The sequence below is a fragment of the Trachemys scripta genome, chromosome 3 (genome assembly GCF_013100865.1).
Source record: "Trachemys scripta elegans isolate TJP31775 chromosome 3, CAS_Tse_1.0, whole genome shotgun sequence".
Taxonomy (NCBI): Eukaryota; Metazoa; Chordata; order Testudines; family Emydidae; genus Trachemys; species Trachemys scripta.
Window position 1 is genome coordinate 84,671,424 of NC_048300.1, and position 13,305 is coordinate 84,684,728.

Sequence of the window (13,305 nt, forward strand, 5' to 3'; positions counted from 1 at the left end):
ATTTTTTCCTAGCCCATTGTGATGGGTGTGTAAAAAGTTGGCTAAACTTTTCTACGATGCATGCTTTTTTATGAAAGACCTCAAACTAACACTGCATATAAGCTCATAATTAATTAAATACAGAGCTATATATTTAAGCATATCTTCAAACGTAATTCTTGATTGTCTTCTAGTAAAGCTGCTAATTTTAGTATTAAGGTTAGTAAAGATCTTACAAATCTGTCCTCATCTTTCTCACAAAAAGAAATAAATGGCGCCCCTTAGTGTTCACATTTTTAAATCTTCAGATAATTCACTAGATTTGCAAGCAACTTTTTTTTTTTTTTTGGGACATTCCAGAAAGTTTTCTGCCCCCACAATTCTTCCATGCAAACACCAACGAAAGCAGGAAGCCTTAAAGAAGAAGTAGAATGCTTCCTGGGCTATTCAGAAACAAAAAATGAACAGTTAGGAAAAAAAGGTGAAAACAGCTTGAACATTCAGTAACATTTTTAAACTTCCACCACAGTCCTCATATCCATTATTTTGGATTTAGAAAACTTTGATAAAAACAGATTTCCAGGGCTTCCAGGATTCAACCACCTTCAAAAGATGCAGTGACCTCATGTATTCTTCTATTTCAATATCCTTTTGACACCAGCGATGTTTCTCTCTTTTGTTCTCATGACCAAACTTTTAGTAGGGCTCTCCCCCTCCCCGCCAAACCAGATCATATAACCCTGAAAGACTTCAGGAATTTAAAATCCATCACCAGGCCTCTGTGAAGTTCATTTATGTTTAAATGGGTCTTCATCATCCAGTTTCTTCTTGATTTTACATCCCTTGCTTTTCAATCGTTCTGAAGAATATTTTCACAGTGACCATAACTATATGTTCTAAATGGTTTTCCTTTTGATGACCACCTTCATTCACTGAAGATTTATAAAATCAATCCTCCAAAACACATGAATAAAAACTTCAAGGAAATACTGTTTACTAGAGTCCAGTTGTATCAATTCTTGTTTTTCACCTGTCATTTCCTTCAAAAAGGTAAATTTTTTCTAGGTATGTTATTTTCTGCTGCAATATGGTCACATTCTCATTTTTACATATGGTCTTTGAATTTTTTGTCCTATCAAATATATAAACAGTTTTCTCCCTTGGGGTCAACCGCTTGACAAAGTTTTCTTTCAAATAAGAAGGATTTGACTGCAGACAGAAATCCTTCCCAATAAGATCTCAAAATCCCATAGTTTGTGTTAAAACTCCCCAGAATCAAAGCTGAAACTCTTTCAATGGCTTTCATTTCCACACAGATTAAAACTAACTCCTGTAATTATATTAAACAGATTTCCGTATATCCCCACCAAACTGAATGGCTGTACATTCAGTTGAGTACTATTGTTTGTGCACTTGCAATGAAAAAACCGGCACCCCAAACATACAAGGAACCTTAAAAAAAAAAAAAACTCTTAATACAAGGAGACCACAATAAAACAGACACAAAAAGGAGAAAGGCAGTGGACGTGTGCGGTTTCAAACAGTTGGCATTATTTTAAAATGAGACCACTGATTTGTAAATACTTTCCGTGAAAATGAATTATTAACGGAGAACGAATGTGGCCCTGAATAAGCGGCCTCTCTGCACCCTTTGCAAGCAGGAGTTGGGTGCGGGGCTCAGAGAAGACGGCGCCCTGGCTGGAGGCAGCAGCGGACATTTGGCAGCAGAAGATAATTTATTTCGTAATTCTTTTCAGCAACTATAGTCACACGTAGAATCTTTTCGTTAGCGTCTTTAAAATATGACAACTGGGATAAGAATTTGCTCCCTTCGCGCACACTGGGAATTTTTTAATTATTACTTTGTGACCAGTTTGGGGTGGGGTAACGCGGGGGCCCATGCCAGAGCACGGAAGGGAGCGCAGCCATTCCGGTGTTAGTCGTTCAAGTTCAAGCAGTTTCCAGAACAGCCAAATCCCGACCCCAAACACCCTTCCCTTGCTCCAGGCCCACAAAATGAGTCTATTAACTCTCCCATAAAACACGCCACACAAGACCCTTCTCTCCTTCCAATACTTTCCAGCGTGATCCAGTAGCCACCCAGCTTGCAACCGACCCTCCCGTCCCCCCACTTCCCCCCAAACCACATTCCTCAGCGCCTTTCCCCTTCCTGTTCGCTCCCTCTCCTCCATAAGGTGGTGGTTCCCCTTCCCCCCGTTTAACAGACGATGGGCAGAGAACCGGGGGAGGGGAGAACCACACAAGGCGAGACCCCCCCCAATCTCTGCTGTTACAGGCAGAAACTGGGGGAGCCCTTTGTTTCGTGGATTGACATGGGAGGCTGAGACCGAGTCTAGAGACACCCGTGAGGAGAAGGAGCCAGGGAAGAGCCCACCCGCGGCTCTCGGGGCAGGAATGGAGGACGGAGAAGGATCCAGGGAGCAGCGCGGAGGCCCGGGGAGGGGGGAGTGTTTTACCTTCGTCCAGCAACCTCTCGAGGTGGTTGAAGATCCCGCAGAAGTTGGGGAGGCTGCTCATCAGCTTCTTGTCGTTCATCAGCTGCATCAGGTAATCGGGGCTCGGCTTCGGCTTCTCCTTGGTTTCCATTTCCCCAACCATATTCCAATCGCGCAGAGCCCGCGAGCGCCCGCCGCGCAGCTCAACCACGGCACGGGGCGCCCGGCCGGATCCGGGCGGGGAGGGGGGGGGGCTCCCCGAGGAGGAAGAAGATTCAATCAGCAACAAACCAACCCGCCACCGCCGGGTCCCGGGTGCAGAAAAGAGGAAACTCGGTCTCCCCCCGTTCCCCGGCTCCCTGCGCCCCCGGCCGGCCGGCGCAGTCCTCCAGGTCCCCCCTCCTCCCGCGCGCACACGCTAAGCCCGGCGCCTCTCCGCGGCACTGCCCCTGCCTGCTCTCCGCGGCGGGGGAGGGGGCCGGGCAGCCGCTGCTGCTGCTGCTGTTGCTTCCCGAGGAGCTGCCGCCGCCGCCGGTTGTTTTCTCCCGGCCGCTGCTGGTGTCTCTGCCGCCTCGCTGCGCCCGGTGTCCTCACCACCTCCCTCCCGCTGCCTGTGGCTGGTGAGTCTCAGCCCCGCCGCCGCCTCCTCACTTCTCCTCAGTTCGCTCCGGAGTTCGCCTTAGTCCAGGCTGCGCTGGTAGCAGCGGCGGCGGCGGCAGGGGAGGGGGCAGGACACGCGGGGGGAGGGGAAGGGACACGCCGGGGGGAGGGAGCAGGGGCGGGGCGGCCGTTAGTCAGGGAACAGCGGCGGCGCCACTTGGCGGAGCCAACCCGCGCCTCACTCGCACTCTCGGGACTTAGTGGGGCGGGGGGCGCAGCTCCCCAGGGAAGCGCTGACGGGAATAAGGAGAGGCGGAGCCAGGAGGCCGCTCCGCGCCTCTCTTCCCCTCTCCACACACACGTGAAGAGCTACGTGCGGCGCACGCGGAGAGGCTCGCGCTATTCCCCCTGCGCGCGGCCTCTTAAAGGCACGCATGAAAAACTCTTCAAAACAACAAACTCCTGTTACTTCATTCCGCGAGGGGGCGGGGCTGAGTCACGTGCTGCGGGGGAAAGCCCCGACGCTGCGCATGCGCGACCGTGATCCTCACACTCCGTTTCGAGGGTGTCGTCGCCTTGGCGCCGCCTCCTGTGGAGGAATGGGGAGGGGACGCCGGGCGCGTCATGGGGTGGGGGGGAGGATACGCGGTGCGCGAGGAGTAACGGCCAACGTTTGCAGCGGCAGCGATGAGGGAGACGGAAACGCCGCCGCCGGAGGCGGTGCGGGGTGGATGGGAGGCTCCGCCGCCTCCGATAGCCACGGACGGGAAAAGGGAAACGCCTCGTGGTAGCGGCCTTCAGGCGACCCCGCCCCCCTGCACTCACACACCGCGGCGCCCAGTCGTCCAGGGGCGCGGAGCCGGCGGGCTTGTGTAGCCTGCGCTCAGCAGCGTGACGGGCGCTGGGTGCCAGCGGCTTAGGGGAGTGACAGGCGGGGGTAGTTTACCGCCTCGCGGCCTGGAGCGGCGCAGCCCGCACGGCTCTTTAGGCGTATCAGTCCTGGCGATGTCTGGGCCGCGCAGCCCCGCGATGCTGCTGGGTGCATGGCCGTGTGCTGCCCGCCGCACCAAAGGCCCCGGCCGAGGCGTTTCTCATTGAAGAGGCAGCCGTGAATCGCGAGGGACAGCGGGGCGGGAGGGGGCAGCTATAAAGCAATGCCCAGCCCTGGAGGGCCGAAGCGTCTCGAACGCCAAAGCACTGAGCGCCCTGAGCATTTCGTTTGAGGATGGTAATATTAAGTGATAAGAACATCATCAATAAACAAAGGGCATCATTTGTGACTTGCTCAACAGGAGTAAAATGACTTAGGCGTGTCTGCACTACAAACTTAAATAGCCCCATATTAGGCTGACTTACAGCTACTGCAGTAATTACTGCAGTAGATATCCAACTGCTCAACTTTTGTCAGTGGTGCGCATCCTCACCAGGAGCACTTCCACTGGAGTAAGAGGACCAGTGTGGGGGCTGAGAGTCCAGGCTCTCTCATCTCCGTGCAGGTTCCTACCAGGAACTTGGCTGCCCCCATCACTCTGGGTGCCCGCCCAGTGGGGAGCTCTGTGGCTAACACCTGGGCAGCTGTTTGGCTCCCTGTGGGGAATGGAGAGCCTCAGTGCAGGTAGGTCGGCAGCAATCTGCCTGGGAGCCGGGGCAGCCAAGCTTTAGGTAGAACCCCCACCCAGCCCCCCGGGGTGACAGCCCAAGCTGGGTGGCTTTCTTGTCAGTTTCATGGCTCACAGCATGGAGCTGTGAAATTGACAAGCATGACAGTCAACAGCCAATGTACATAACCCAGAGTCTCTACCCTCACACTGTCACCCAAACTACACTGATGTAAGCCCTGTGCCCTCTCATGGAGGTGGAGTTATTATGTCAATGTACATCAGCAGGCATAAGGCTGTAGTGTGTACACTGACATAATTAGGTCAAGGGAAGCTGTAGACCAGGCCTCATAAAAAAAAATGGTTGAAAATAACTAATTGGAATCAGGTGTCAAGAGTAATTTTTTCCCTGGCACAGTAAATTAAAACATTGTATATGTTTTCAGATAAGTAGGTGAGCATTATTTGTGGGTGCTGCCCCTGTTACTCTATGAACAATGGTATCACACACCCAAAACTGCCCCACCTCACTCTCCTGGTTCTGCTTTGATTTTGTTAGTCATCAAACTTTTAATGAAATTTTAACATATTTAGTACAGTTAATAGTCTGCCTGGTGCTTTTTTTTAATAAAATGAACCAAGTAAAGGAATTTAGAAGTGATGTTATAGTTCATGTGATTGAAGTCAGTTGATCTTCAGCTACATGCCTCACCTGTGTTGTAAAGTGTTTTGATATCTATAACTGAAAAACATTCAAGGATCTAGGTATTGTTGTTTTTTCAAGTCTGATAGTAGTTCAAATTCTGTATATACACAAATCAGTGCTCTTTTGAAAATAAACCATTTTAAATTTGTTATGCTAAATAAAATGCAACCAAAACTAAACTAAGCAAAACCACATTTTGAGTCAGTCTTCCTGGGCTAACTAGTGCTTGATTACTATTGGTTATTGTTTAGTATTGACAGAATGTTTAGGGAAAAGCGGAGTTGTCAGTTTAGCAAAACTAAATAAAATGACTGTATTTTTAAGTGTTTTCTATATCTTCCTATTGTAAATACGTATCTTGGAGTTAGAGAATACCTCATCTCATTTCTGTGTGAGGGTTTGGTTTGAATACCAATATTTTGAGCAAAGTTAAGATCAGGTAACTCAAATTAGTGGCTTTTTAGTTTCTCTATATTTGGAAAATAATAAACACATACAATATTAGTTTTGTTCCCAAAGAGGGAGTAGCAGTATTATGAACTAGTTTCTTAAATTAGATTCTTACTCTTCCAATACCTTTGCAGCAACATTTAAAGCACAGCTGTTGAAGCTGTAAAAACACTACCCCAGTTGAACAGCAAGGTTACAGGCTTAATTTTTTCCTTCTGGATCTTGAATTTTTTGGCCGTTTCTCAAATGTACGTGAGTAGTTCACATCTTGACCAAGTACGTTTTAGGGATTTGTAACAGAACAGGGTTTGTCACATACAGACAAGTGAATCTTAAGGCTACATTTGTGTCCCTTTTAGGTGCCATGGTTTAATTTTTTAATCTGGTGTGTGTACATTGTGTTCCTATATTTAAGTCATTCTTAGGGGTATGTTCTCAAATTGAAAAAAAAATGCAATTATTAAGGACATCAGTGAGCAAATAGACAGCCCTCTTTTTTTACTTTAATAATTTAGTGAATTTAAAGCTTGTATCAAATTTACAATTCTGGAGAGCTAATAGGGGAAGCATGGAAGAAGTAATGCGAGCAACTCCATACTGCCTCTGTGTTTTAACTATGATCTGAAGGAACTATTTCCAGTGTGAGATGGTAGATCAGTCTCCATGAGCCAGTTGTTGGCATTTCTACTGTGACCACCAAGGTAGCTAGGCACAAATTACTCCAAAGATGCCCTTTATTTTTAATGTCTGTTACACAGAGCATATCTGTACAAAAGCTGTGTTGTGACAATAACTCATAACAACTTCCTAGGAACATTAATAGAAGATAACTGTCAGTCAGCAACCTTAAATAATCAAATGAAGATAACCGTTCTATCTCAGAATCATACTCAGGAGCATACCCTCATCCTTCCCCAAAAACCTTATCAGATATATGGGTTTTGCAACATGCCTGAATGGTCATCAAATTTGGGCAGTTTCAGATTGGGAGAGTGGATGAGAGTAGGTTTCAGAGTCCTAGGACCTCATCCAGAACAGCCTGCCAAAACAGTCATCTTGATTGTGGCAAGGGATATGATCTAACTTAGGGGTCAGCAACCTATGGCACACGTGCCAAAGATGGCATGCAAGATGATTTTTAATGGCACGCTGCTGCCTGCCAGGGTCCCGCTCAGCCCGCTGCTGAACCCCAACAGCAGGCTGAGCCAGACCCCGGCAGGCAGCAGTGTGCCATTAAAAATCCTGCCTGACCCAGCCCGCTCTTCTCTGCCCCACACCTACCACTCTCTCTGGCGGGGGCAGGGAGCAGAAGCAAGCTTGCTCCTGCCAGCTGCTGCTGTACAGCAGGCTCCGCCGGCAGCCAAGTTTCGCCCTCCCCCGCCTCTTCCCCCAGCGTGCTGCATGGAGCCCCGCCTCCTCTCCCTCCCTGCCACTGATGGCCCTTGCAAGGGAGGGGAGAAGAGCAGCCCCAGCGCCCTCGCTGCTCAGACCGGTAAGGAGGCGGGGAAGGGAGGCAGGAGCGGGGCCTTAGAGAAGGGGGGGTAGGAGCAAGGCGTATCCCTCCAGCCCCCTGCCGTGAGCCACTCAGGGCAGAGAGCACCCCCCTGATCCCAGCCCACCCACCCCAGCCCTTTGCCCTGACCCCTGCATCCCCCGCTGCATCCCCCCCACCACCCCATCCCTGACTCCTGCACCCTCCACACATACCCAGCCCCCCCCACACCCCTGCCCTGACTCCTGCACTCCCCCCACCCCCTGCCCTGATTCCTGCACTCCCCGCACATACCCAGCCGCCCCCCCACCCCATGCCCTGACTCTTCCACCCCCCCCCATCCTGAGCACCAGGTTGGCAGCGGGCTGAGCGGGGCGGCAGTTGGGACCCTGGCTGGCAGGAGCCAGCGGACGGAACCCCAGACCAGCAGCGGGCTGAGCCGCTCAGCCTGCCGCCGCTCTAGGGTGCTGGCCCTGCTCAGCCCCTTGCCAGCCAGGGTTCCGGCCGCAGGCCCCGCTCAGCCCGCTGCTGGCCTAGGTGAACGGAACCCCAGGCTGGCAGCGGGCTGAGCAGGCCGGCAGCGTAAGATCAGCATTTTAATTTAATTTTAAATGAAGCTTCTTAAACATTTTGAAAACCTTGTTTACTTTACATATAACAGTAGTTTAGTTATATATAGACTTATAGAGAGAGACCTTCTAAAAAACATTAAAATGTATTACCGGCATGCAAAACCTTAAATTAAAGTGAATAAATGAAGACTTGCCACACCACTTCTGAAAGGTTGCCGACCCCGATCTAACTCAGTGGTTCTCAGCCAGGGGTCCAGGGCCCCCTGGGGGGCCCTGAGCAGGTTTCAGGGGGTCTGCCAAAATAAACCAGAGAGCAGGGCCGGCGTTCAACTCACTGGCCCCAGGGCAGAAATCTGAAGCCCCTGCCCAGGGTTGAAGTCCAAGCCTGAGCAACTTAGCTTTGCGGAGCTGCTTGTGGTTTCGGACCCTGGACCATTGCCCTGTTTGCTACCCTCTAATGCTGCCACTGGCTTTTAATCTACTGGATATGCAGAAAAACAGTTGTGGCAAAGGTGGGCTGAGGAGTTTTTATAACATGTTGGGGGAAGGGGGGGCGGGGGGGGCCTCAAAAAGAAAAAGATTGAGAACCCCATATCTGACTTGAGTGTCTCTGACTACATCTGTGGCAGTCTGTCACAGGGATAATCTCTTAGGTAGGTCTCAGGCCATTTAGGGCTTTGTAGGCCATAACCAGCACCTTAACCACTACATGGACATCAGTAGGCATCCAGGCCCCATCCTGAAGCATTGATGTCTTGTGCGCTCAGCAAGCAAGCTGCCACATTTTGCATAAGCTTGTCTACAAATGGTTTTAAAAGTATAGCCCCCATAGAGCATATTGCAATAGTCTAATTTTGAGGTAACAGACATAAATAACACTGGCAATATCTATATCTGAAAGAAAAGGCTTGGCACAGATCATAAAAACCCAACTTGGTTACTGCTGTAATGGGATCATTGACAGCAGCTGCGAGGGGTGGTGTTTAATACCACTCCCAAGCTGCAAACTCTGATAACCAATGCTAGATCACTCTTTCAGTCAGAGGGGTTGATATTACCTCCACTGTCTTTTCCAGCTGCTTCCGAGAGCCTGTCATCACCACCCTTCTGTTGTCGGAGTTCTGCTTCAGCCAGCTCTCTCTCATTCATGTTCCAGTGTCAGCTAGACATGTGGCTGAGGTACTGAGCTACATCGCTGTCAGAGTTGGATGAGAGACATCTAACTGGGTGGCATAAACAAAGATACTAAACACTGCATCTTTCAACCTTAACTTTTTCTGTTTAAGAATAGATTGAGATTACCCAGCCTGATTAAACATATTCATATGCTGCTTGACTCACATTCTACTGACAGCAGAATTTCAAGTGTAAATATTAACTTTGGTACAATATTTTAAAATTTCTCTTTGATTAGAAGATCTGAAATATATAGATATGTATATATGTTGACTTGCACTGAGAGACTGTGAAGTGCTGTCTGTGCTTCATGCTGTATAATACACGGCAGTTCTTGACTCCAAAAAGTTTGTATTCTAAAAAGACAAATAATGCCACATAGGGAGACCAACAGTAAGGTTCTGCATTTTTTAAAGCTTTTTGGTAATGAACTGGTATCATTTTTGATTATGTGGTTTGGTAATAAACTGTTGCCTGTCAGTCTGAAAAAGTGACAGAATATGGTTAAGTTTTTCAGCCATCTAAAGGTCTTGTTCCTTTTCAAAGAATAGTTCTCTATAAATTCCCAAGTTCGGTAAATACAGAATGTTTTACTGAATACTTTACAAAAGATTGAGGAGGAAAGAGTAACTGTTCACTCACTTGCTTGGCATCCCTTACCCCTCATAACCCCAGATGTCCCCTCTGCCATAGGAGGCAAGGAAAGGCAGAAACAATATAGGTCAGAAGAGTCTCAAAAATTGTGGAAGGCAGAACACACACTCAACAGCATTTTGCCAAAGCTAAGGGGAAGCCAGGCACCACTGTGGTCTTTGGTTCCCCACACAGAGGTTCTTATGCTTGGAGTTTGCCCACAGACCTTCATGTTCTAATGTGTTCAGAGGCCTAGTGTCCTGCCTTAATATAGGAGTTCACATCCTTCTTTTAAAGCAGAGCAGCAGGAACAGTGTCTGATCACTCAGAAATCTCAGGAAAGTGGAAAAGTTCACTGTTTTTCTATGAGAGAAGAAGATGGGGCCTTGGTTGTTCTGGTAGCATCTGACATTCTTTTCTTTGTCTTTCTCATCCTACTACCCAGAGATTTTCAGTTGAACTTGGGAATTATCTACTGGGATATAGCAGCCATATAGTTTGTAGCTCTCATATCCCGTAGGGTCCCTTTCCCAGTTTCCACAGCACTTCAAAGGCCATGAAACATTTTTTTACTAAAGTACTTTACGATGTTAAATGAAAGGCACTATACAAGTGCAAAGAATTATTACTTAGACTTATACATACCACAGGATCTTTTCTGACAGTTCAAGAAGCATTTCAAAGCATGTGCCACTTGTATTGGCACTTCTGCACTCAGATTCAGCCTGAGATACTTGTTTGGCTATCACTGGACATCTAAGCAGGGATCACTGCAGTCAGTAAACAGGATCTTGGGCTCAAAGCCAAAAAGTGGCAGCTGCCGTGGCTCAGAAGAAAGCCAGATCACTTGGATTACAAAACAATCCAATTACTTGATACAAAATCATGTGACCCTGTTTAGCTAATGGTTTGCTACTCATCAGTTTAAAATAAAGTGGTTTAGTGGCAGGGGAAGTATGCAAGACACATGTTCCTATCTAAGACAATTGGATTATGATTGGAAACTGTAAGGGTTATATATATATATATATATAGGGAGCTATAACACTACAGATGTGTCTGTGCACCAATGAGATGGTACTCACAAGCATGAACTTGGTGTAGTTTGGAGTAGCATTAAGGCCTTTTGATATATTTGAATTTTCCTCTGTTTTATACGATGGCCCGGGATGCATCTCCATGCTCTGCGTGTCCCTAAGTCTCCGGCTGCCAGACTCTGGGACTGGACGACAGGATGGATCACTCAATTGTCCAGTTCTGTTCTTTCCCTCTGAAGCCTATGGCACTGGCCATTGTTGCAAGTCTGGATAGTGGGCTAGATGGCCATTCTTATGTTCTTATATTTGTAAATTTTTTAAAAGAAAAAATTAAAACAATACCTGCTATATGTCTGACTTCATGTTTATTTCTGAGATTCTGACAAAAACACTTCACTTTTAAAATTTTGCTTTCAAAACAGTTATGAACAGTGAGTTGGTTGGCAGAATTGTTACCAAAAAAAAGGGATATCTCCTGAATTTAAAGGAACTGCTCATTTGAATAAAGTTTTTCAGGATCAGACTGTAAGTGCCTACATACCATTTTTGCTATAAGAAAAAAATCAAAGATAAACTTAGTTAATGTGCATGGTGTAGTCCCATTGATTAAAATGCTATCACATTGTCTTGTTTTTCGCAAGCATAATAGTTGTTTTAGAGCTGTGAATTCGCCTTAAGTATACGTAATGGGGAAAATGGACTGTAAATTAGAAGTCCATCAAGAAGTTCTTTTGTCTAACCATAAGAGCAAAGCCAGATGTGTAATCATCAGGACTTCAAGCTGGAAGTATGCCCCACATACTAGATATATTGCTGTTTAGTGTAGCAGTCACTATAGGTCAAACTAGACTGTCATTTCCAATGTCACTTCCATTCTGACCCTCCTTTTTCCTCCAGTTCTCTTAATGTTTTCTCAACAAATTCCTTGCAGATTGGAATTTTCCATGTTTGCTCTAAACCCAGAGGTTAGAGGGTTTTTTGAAAGCTTGAACCAAATCAGTGGAACTGTGTTTGAGTTGTGAGGGTGGGAAGAGGAGGAGAGAGAAGCAAACACTTCCCATATGTTCAAGAGACTCTTTTGCTTGTACAACTCAAAGCCACCCAAATCTAAAGCTTCAGACTTGTTTTATATATGTGCAAAGTTCTTATGTATATGTATTATAATTTAAGTGTGTTTACAAGTTCACTGAAAAGACAAAATTTGTTAAGGCCACTTAATCTCATTGGCAGAGGTGGCAAGCTAAGCAGCTTTATATCATGGAATTTACCAAGATCACTCCTGAATTAAGGATGACTGTTAGAACTCTAGCACTAGAAGTTTCTCAGGGAGAGAGCTATTAGTATGGTATTTATTAAGAATATGGTATTTGGATCTACCAGAGTTTTATGGCCTCTCTTCTACAAACTCCTTTTGTATGTGGAGTTTGCTAGTATGAAAGGCTATGTACTGCTAATACCTGACATTTTTTGAAAAAACACTGAGCATATTAGGTTTTATTCTTAGTCTTCTAGCTCCTGCCTCCACTTTCTGAACTGAGGAAGAGGGATTGCATTTTCCCAAATATTGTGATCCAACATCCAGTTTTGCAGGTTGCATATTATTGTTGTTTTTATTATTCACAAGTTAACGTTAGTCTGATTATGACAACACAGTCAGAGACGCAACAAGTCACAGCAGGAACTGTGAAGAAAACGTTCCTCAGGCAAAGCGCGGGTGGGGGGGAAATCCTTTTTAATTAAAATACCACTATAAAGAATCAACAAAAACTCACTACTCCAAGTCAGGTGTTGACTAGCCATTCCTAGGCAGTCTTCTTCCCTTCACTAAGGCCTGGAGAGTCCCTCACGTTCACCAAGCTTGCAGACTATTTCTACCCTCCAAAAATACGGGAGGTTGGGGATATACACCTCTACCCCGATATAACGCGGCGTGATAGAACATGAATTCGGATATAACGTGGTAAAGCAGCGCTCCGGGGGGGGCAGGGGTGCACACTCCAGCGGATCAAAGCAAATTCGATATAACGTGGTTTCACCTGTAACGCGGTAAGATTTTTTGGCTCCCGAGGACAGTGTTATATCGAGGTAGAGGTGTACAACTAGACTCAAAGCTTTCTCTTACCTCAAGGAAACCCTGTGTTTCCTACCCTCTGACAAACAGGCATTAGTTCTTAGACCTCTGATAGCCAATTTCTTCCAAGAATAACTGAGTCTTCTTCCTAAAAAGCCAACTCCTCTCTTTTATTTCATGTTCCTTTCCTGATCATTTCTTCTAGGTGGAGCATTTCTGGAGATGTTGCACAGCTGATTTGCATTCATGGAGGGTTGTATTAATCCTTTTTACCCTGCTCCATTATGGATTTTATATATACCCATTATCTCTCTGACTGTAGATATGATATCTGGGAACTCCACCATTGGTATTTCAGATTGGGTGGAGATCCCTGAGACAGATTGACAGCATTTCAGATTATTAGTAATGGAGTCCTTTAAAGAGGCCTGTGTTAAAATAAAAAAAGGTTGAGGTCCAAATCCTCAAAGGTAATTAGGCACCTAGCTTTCCTTGAAATCAATGCGAGTTAGGTTCCTAAATAACTTCGAGGACC

General features: G+C 46.6%; 1 protein-coding gene across 12 annotated transcripts in view; it reads right to left on the reverse strand.

Moving 5' to 3' along the window:
* QKI (QKI, KH domain containing RNA binding) overlaps positions 1-3,426 on the reverse strand; it is a 302,149-nt gene extending 298,723 nt beyond the window's left edge. For 3 of the 12 annotated variants that reach the window (XR_004645073.1, XM_034765256.1, XM_034765261.1), the window contains exon 1: positions 2,457-3,420. Coding sequence is in view for 10 of the 12 variants with exons in the window: in XM_034765256.1 (XP_034621147.1) it covers positions 2,457-2,598 (142 nt within the window). In the remaining 2 variants the exon portion in view is untranslated. Of the gene's footprint in view, positions 1-2,456 lie in introns of all 12 variants that reach the window. The other 9 variants (XM_034765255.1, XM_034765253.1, XM_034765258.1 and 6 more) reach the window with 7 other exon arrangements.
* Between the last annotated feature and the right edge of the window lie 9,879 nt (positions 3,427-13,305).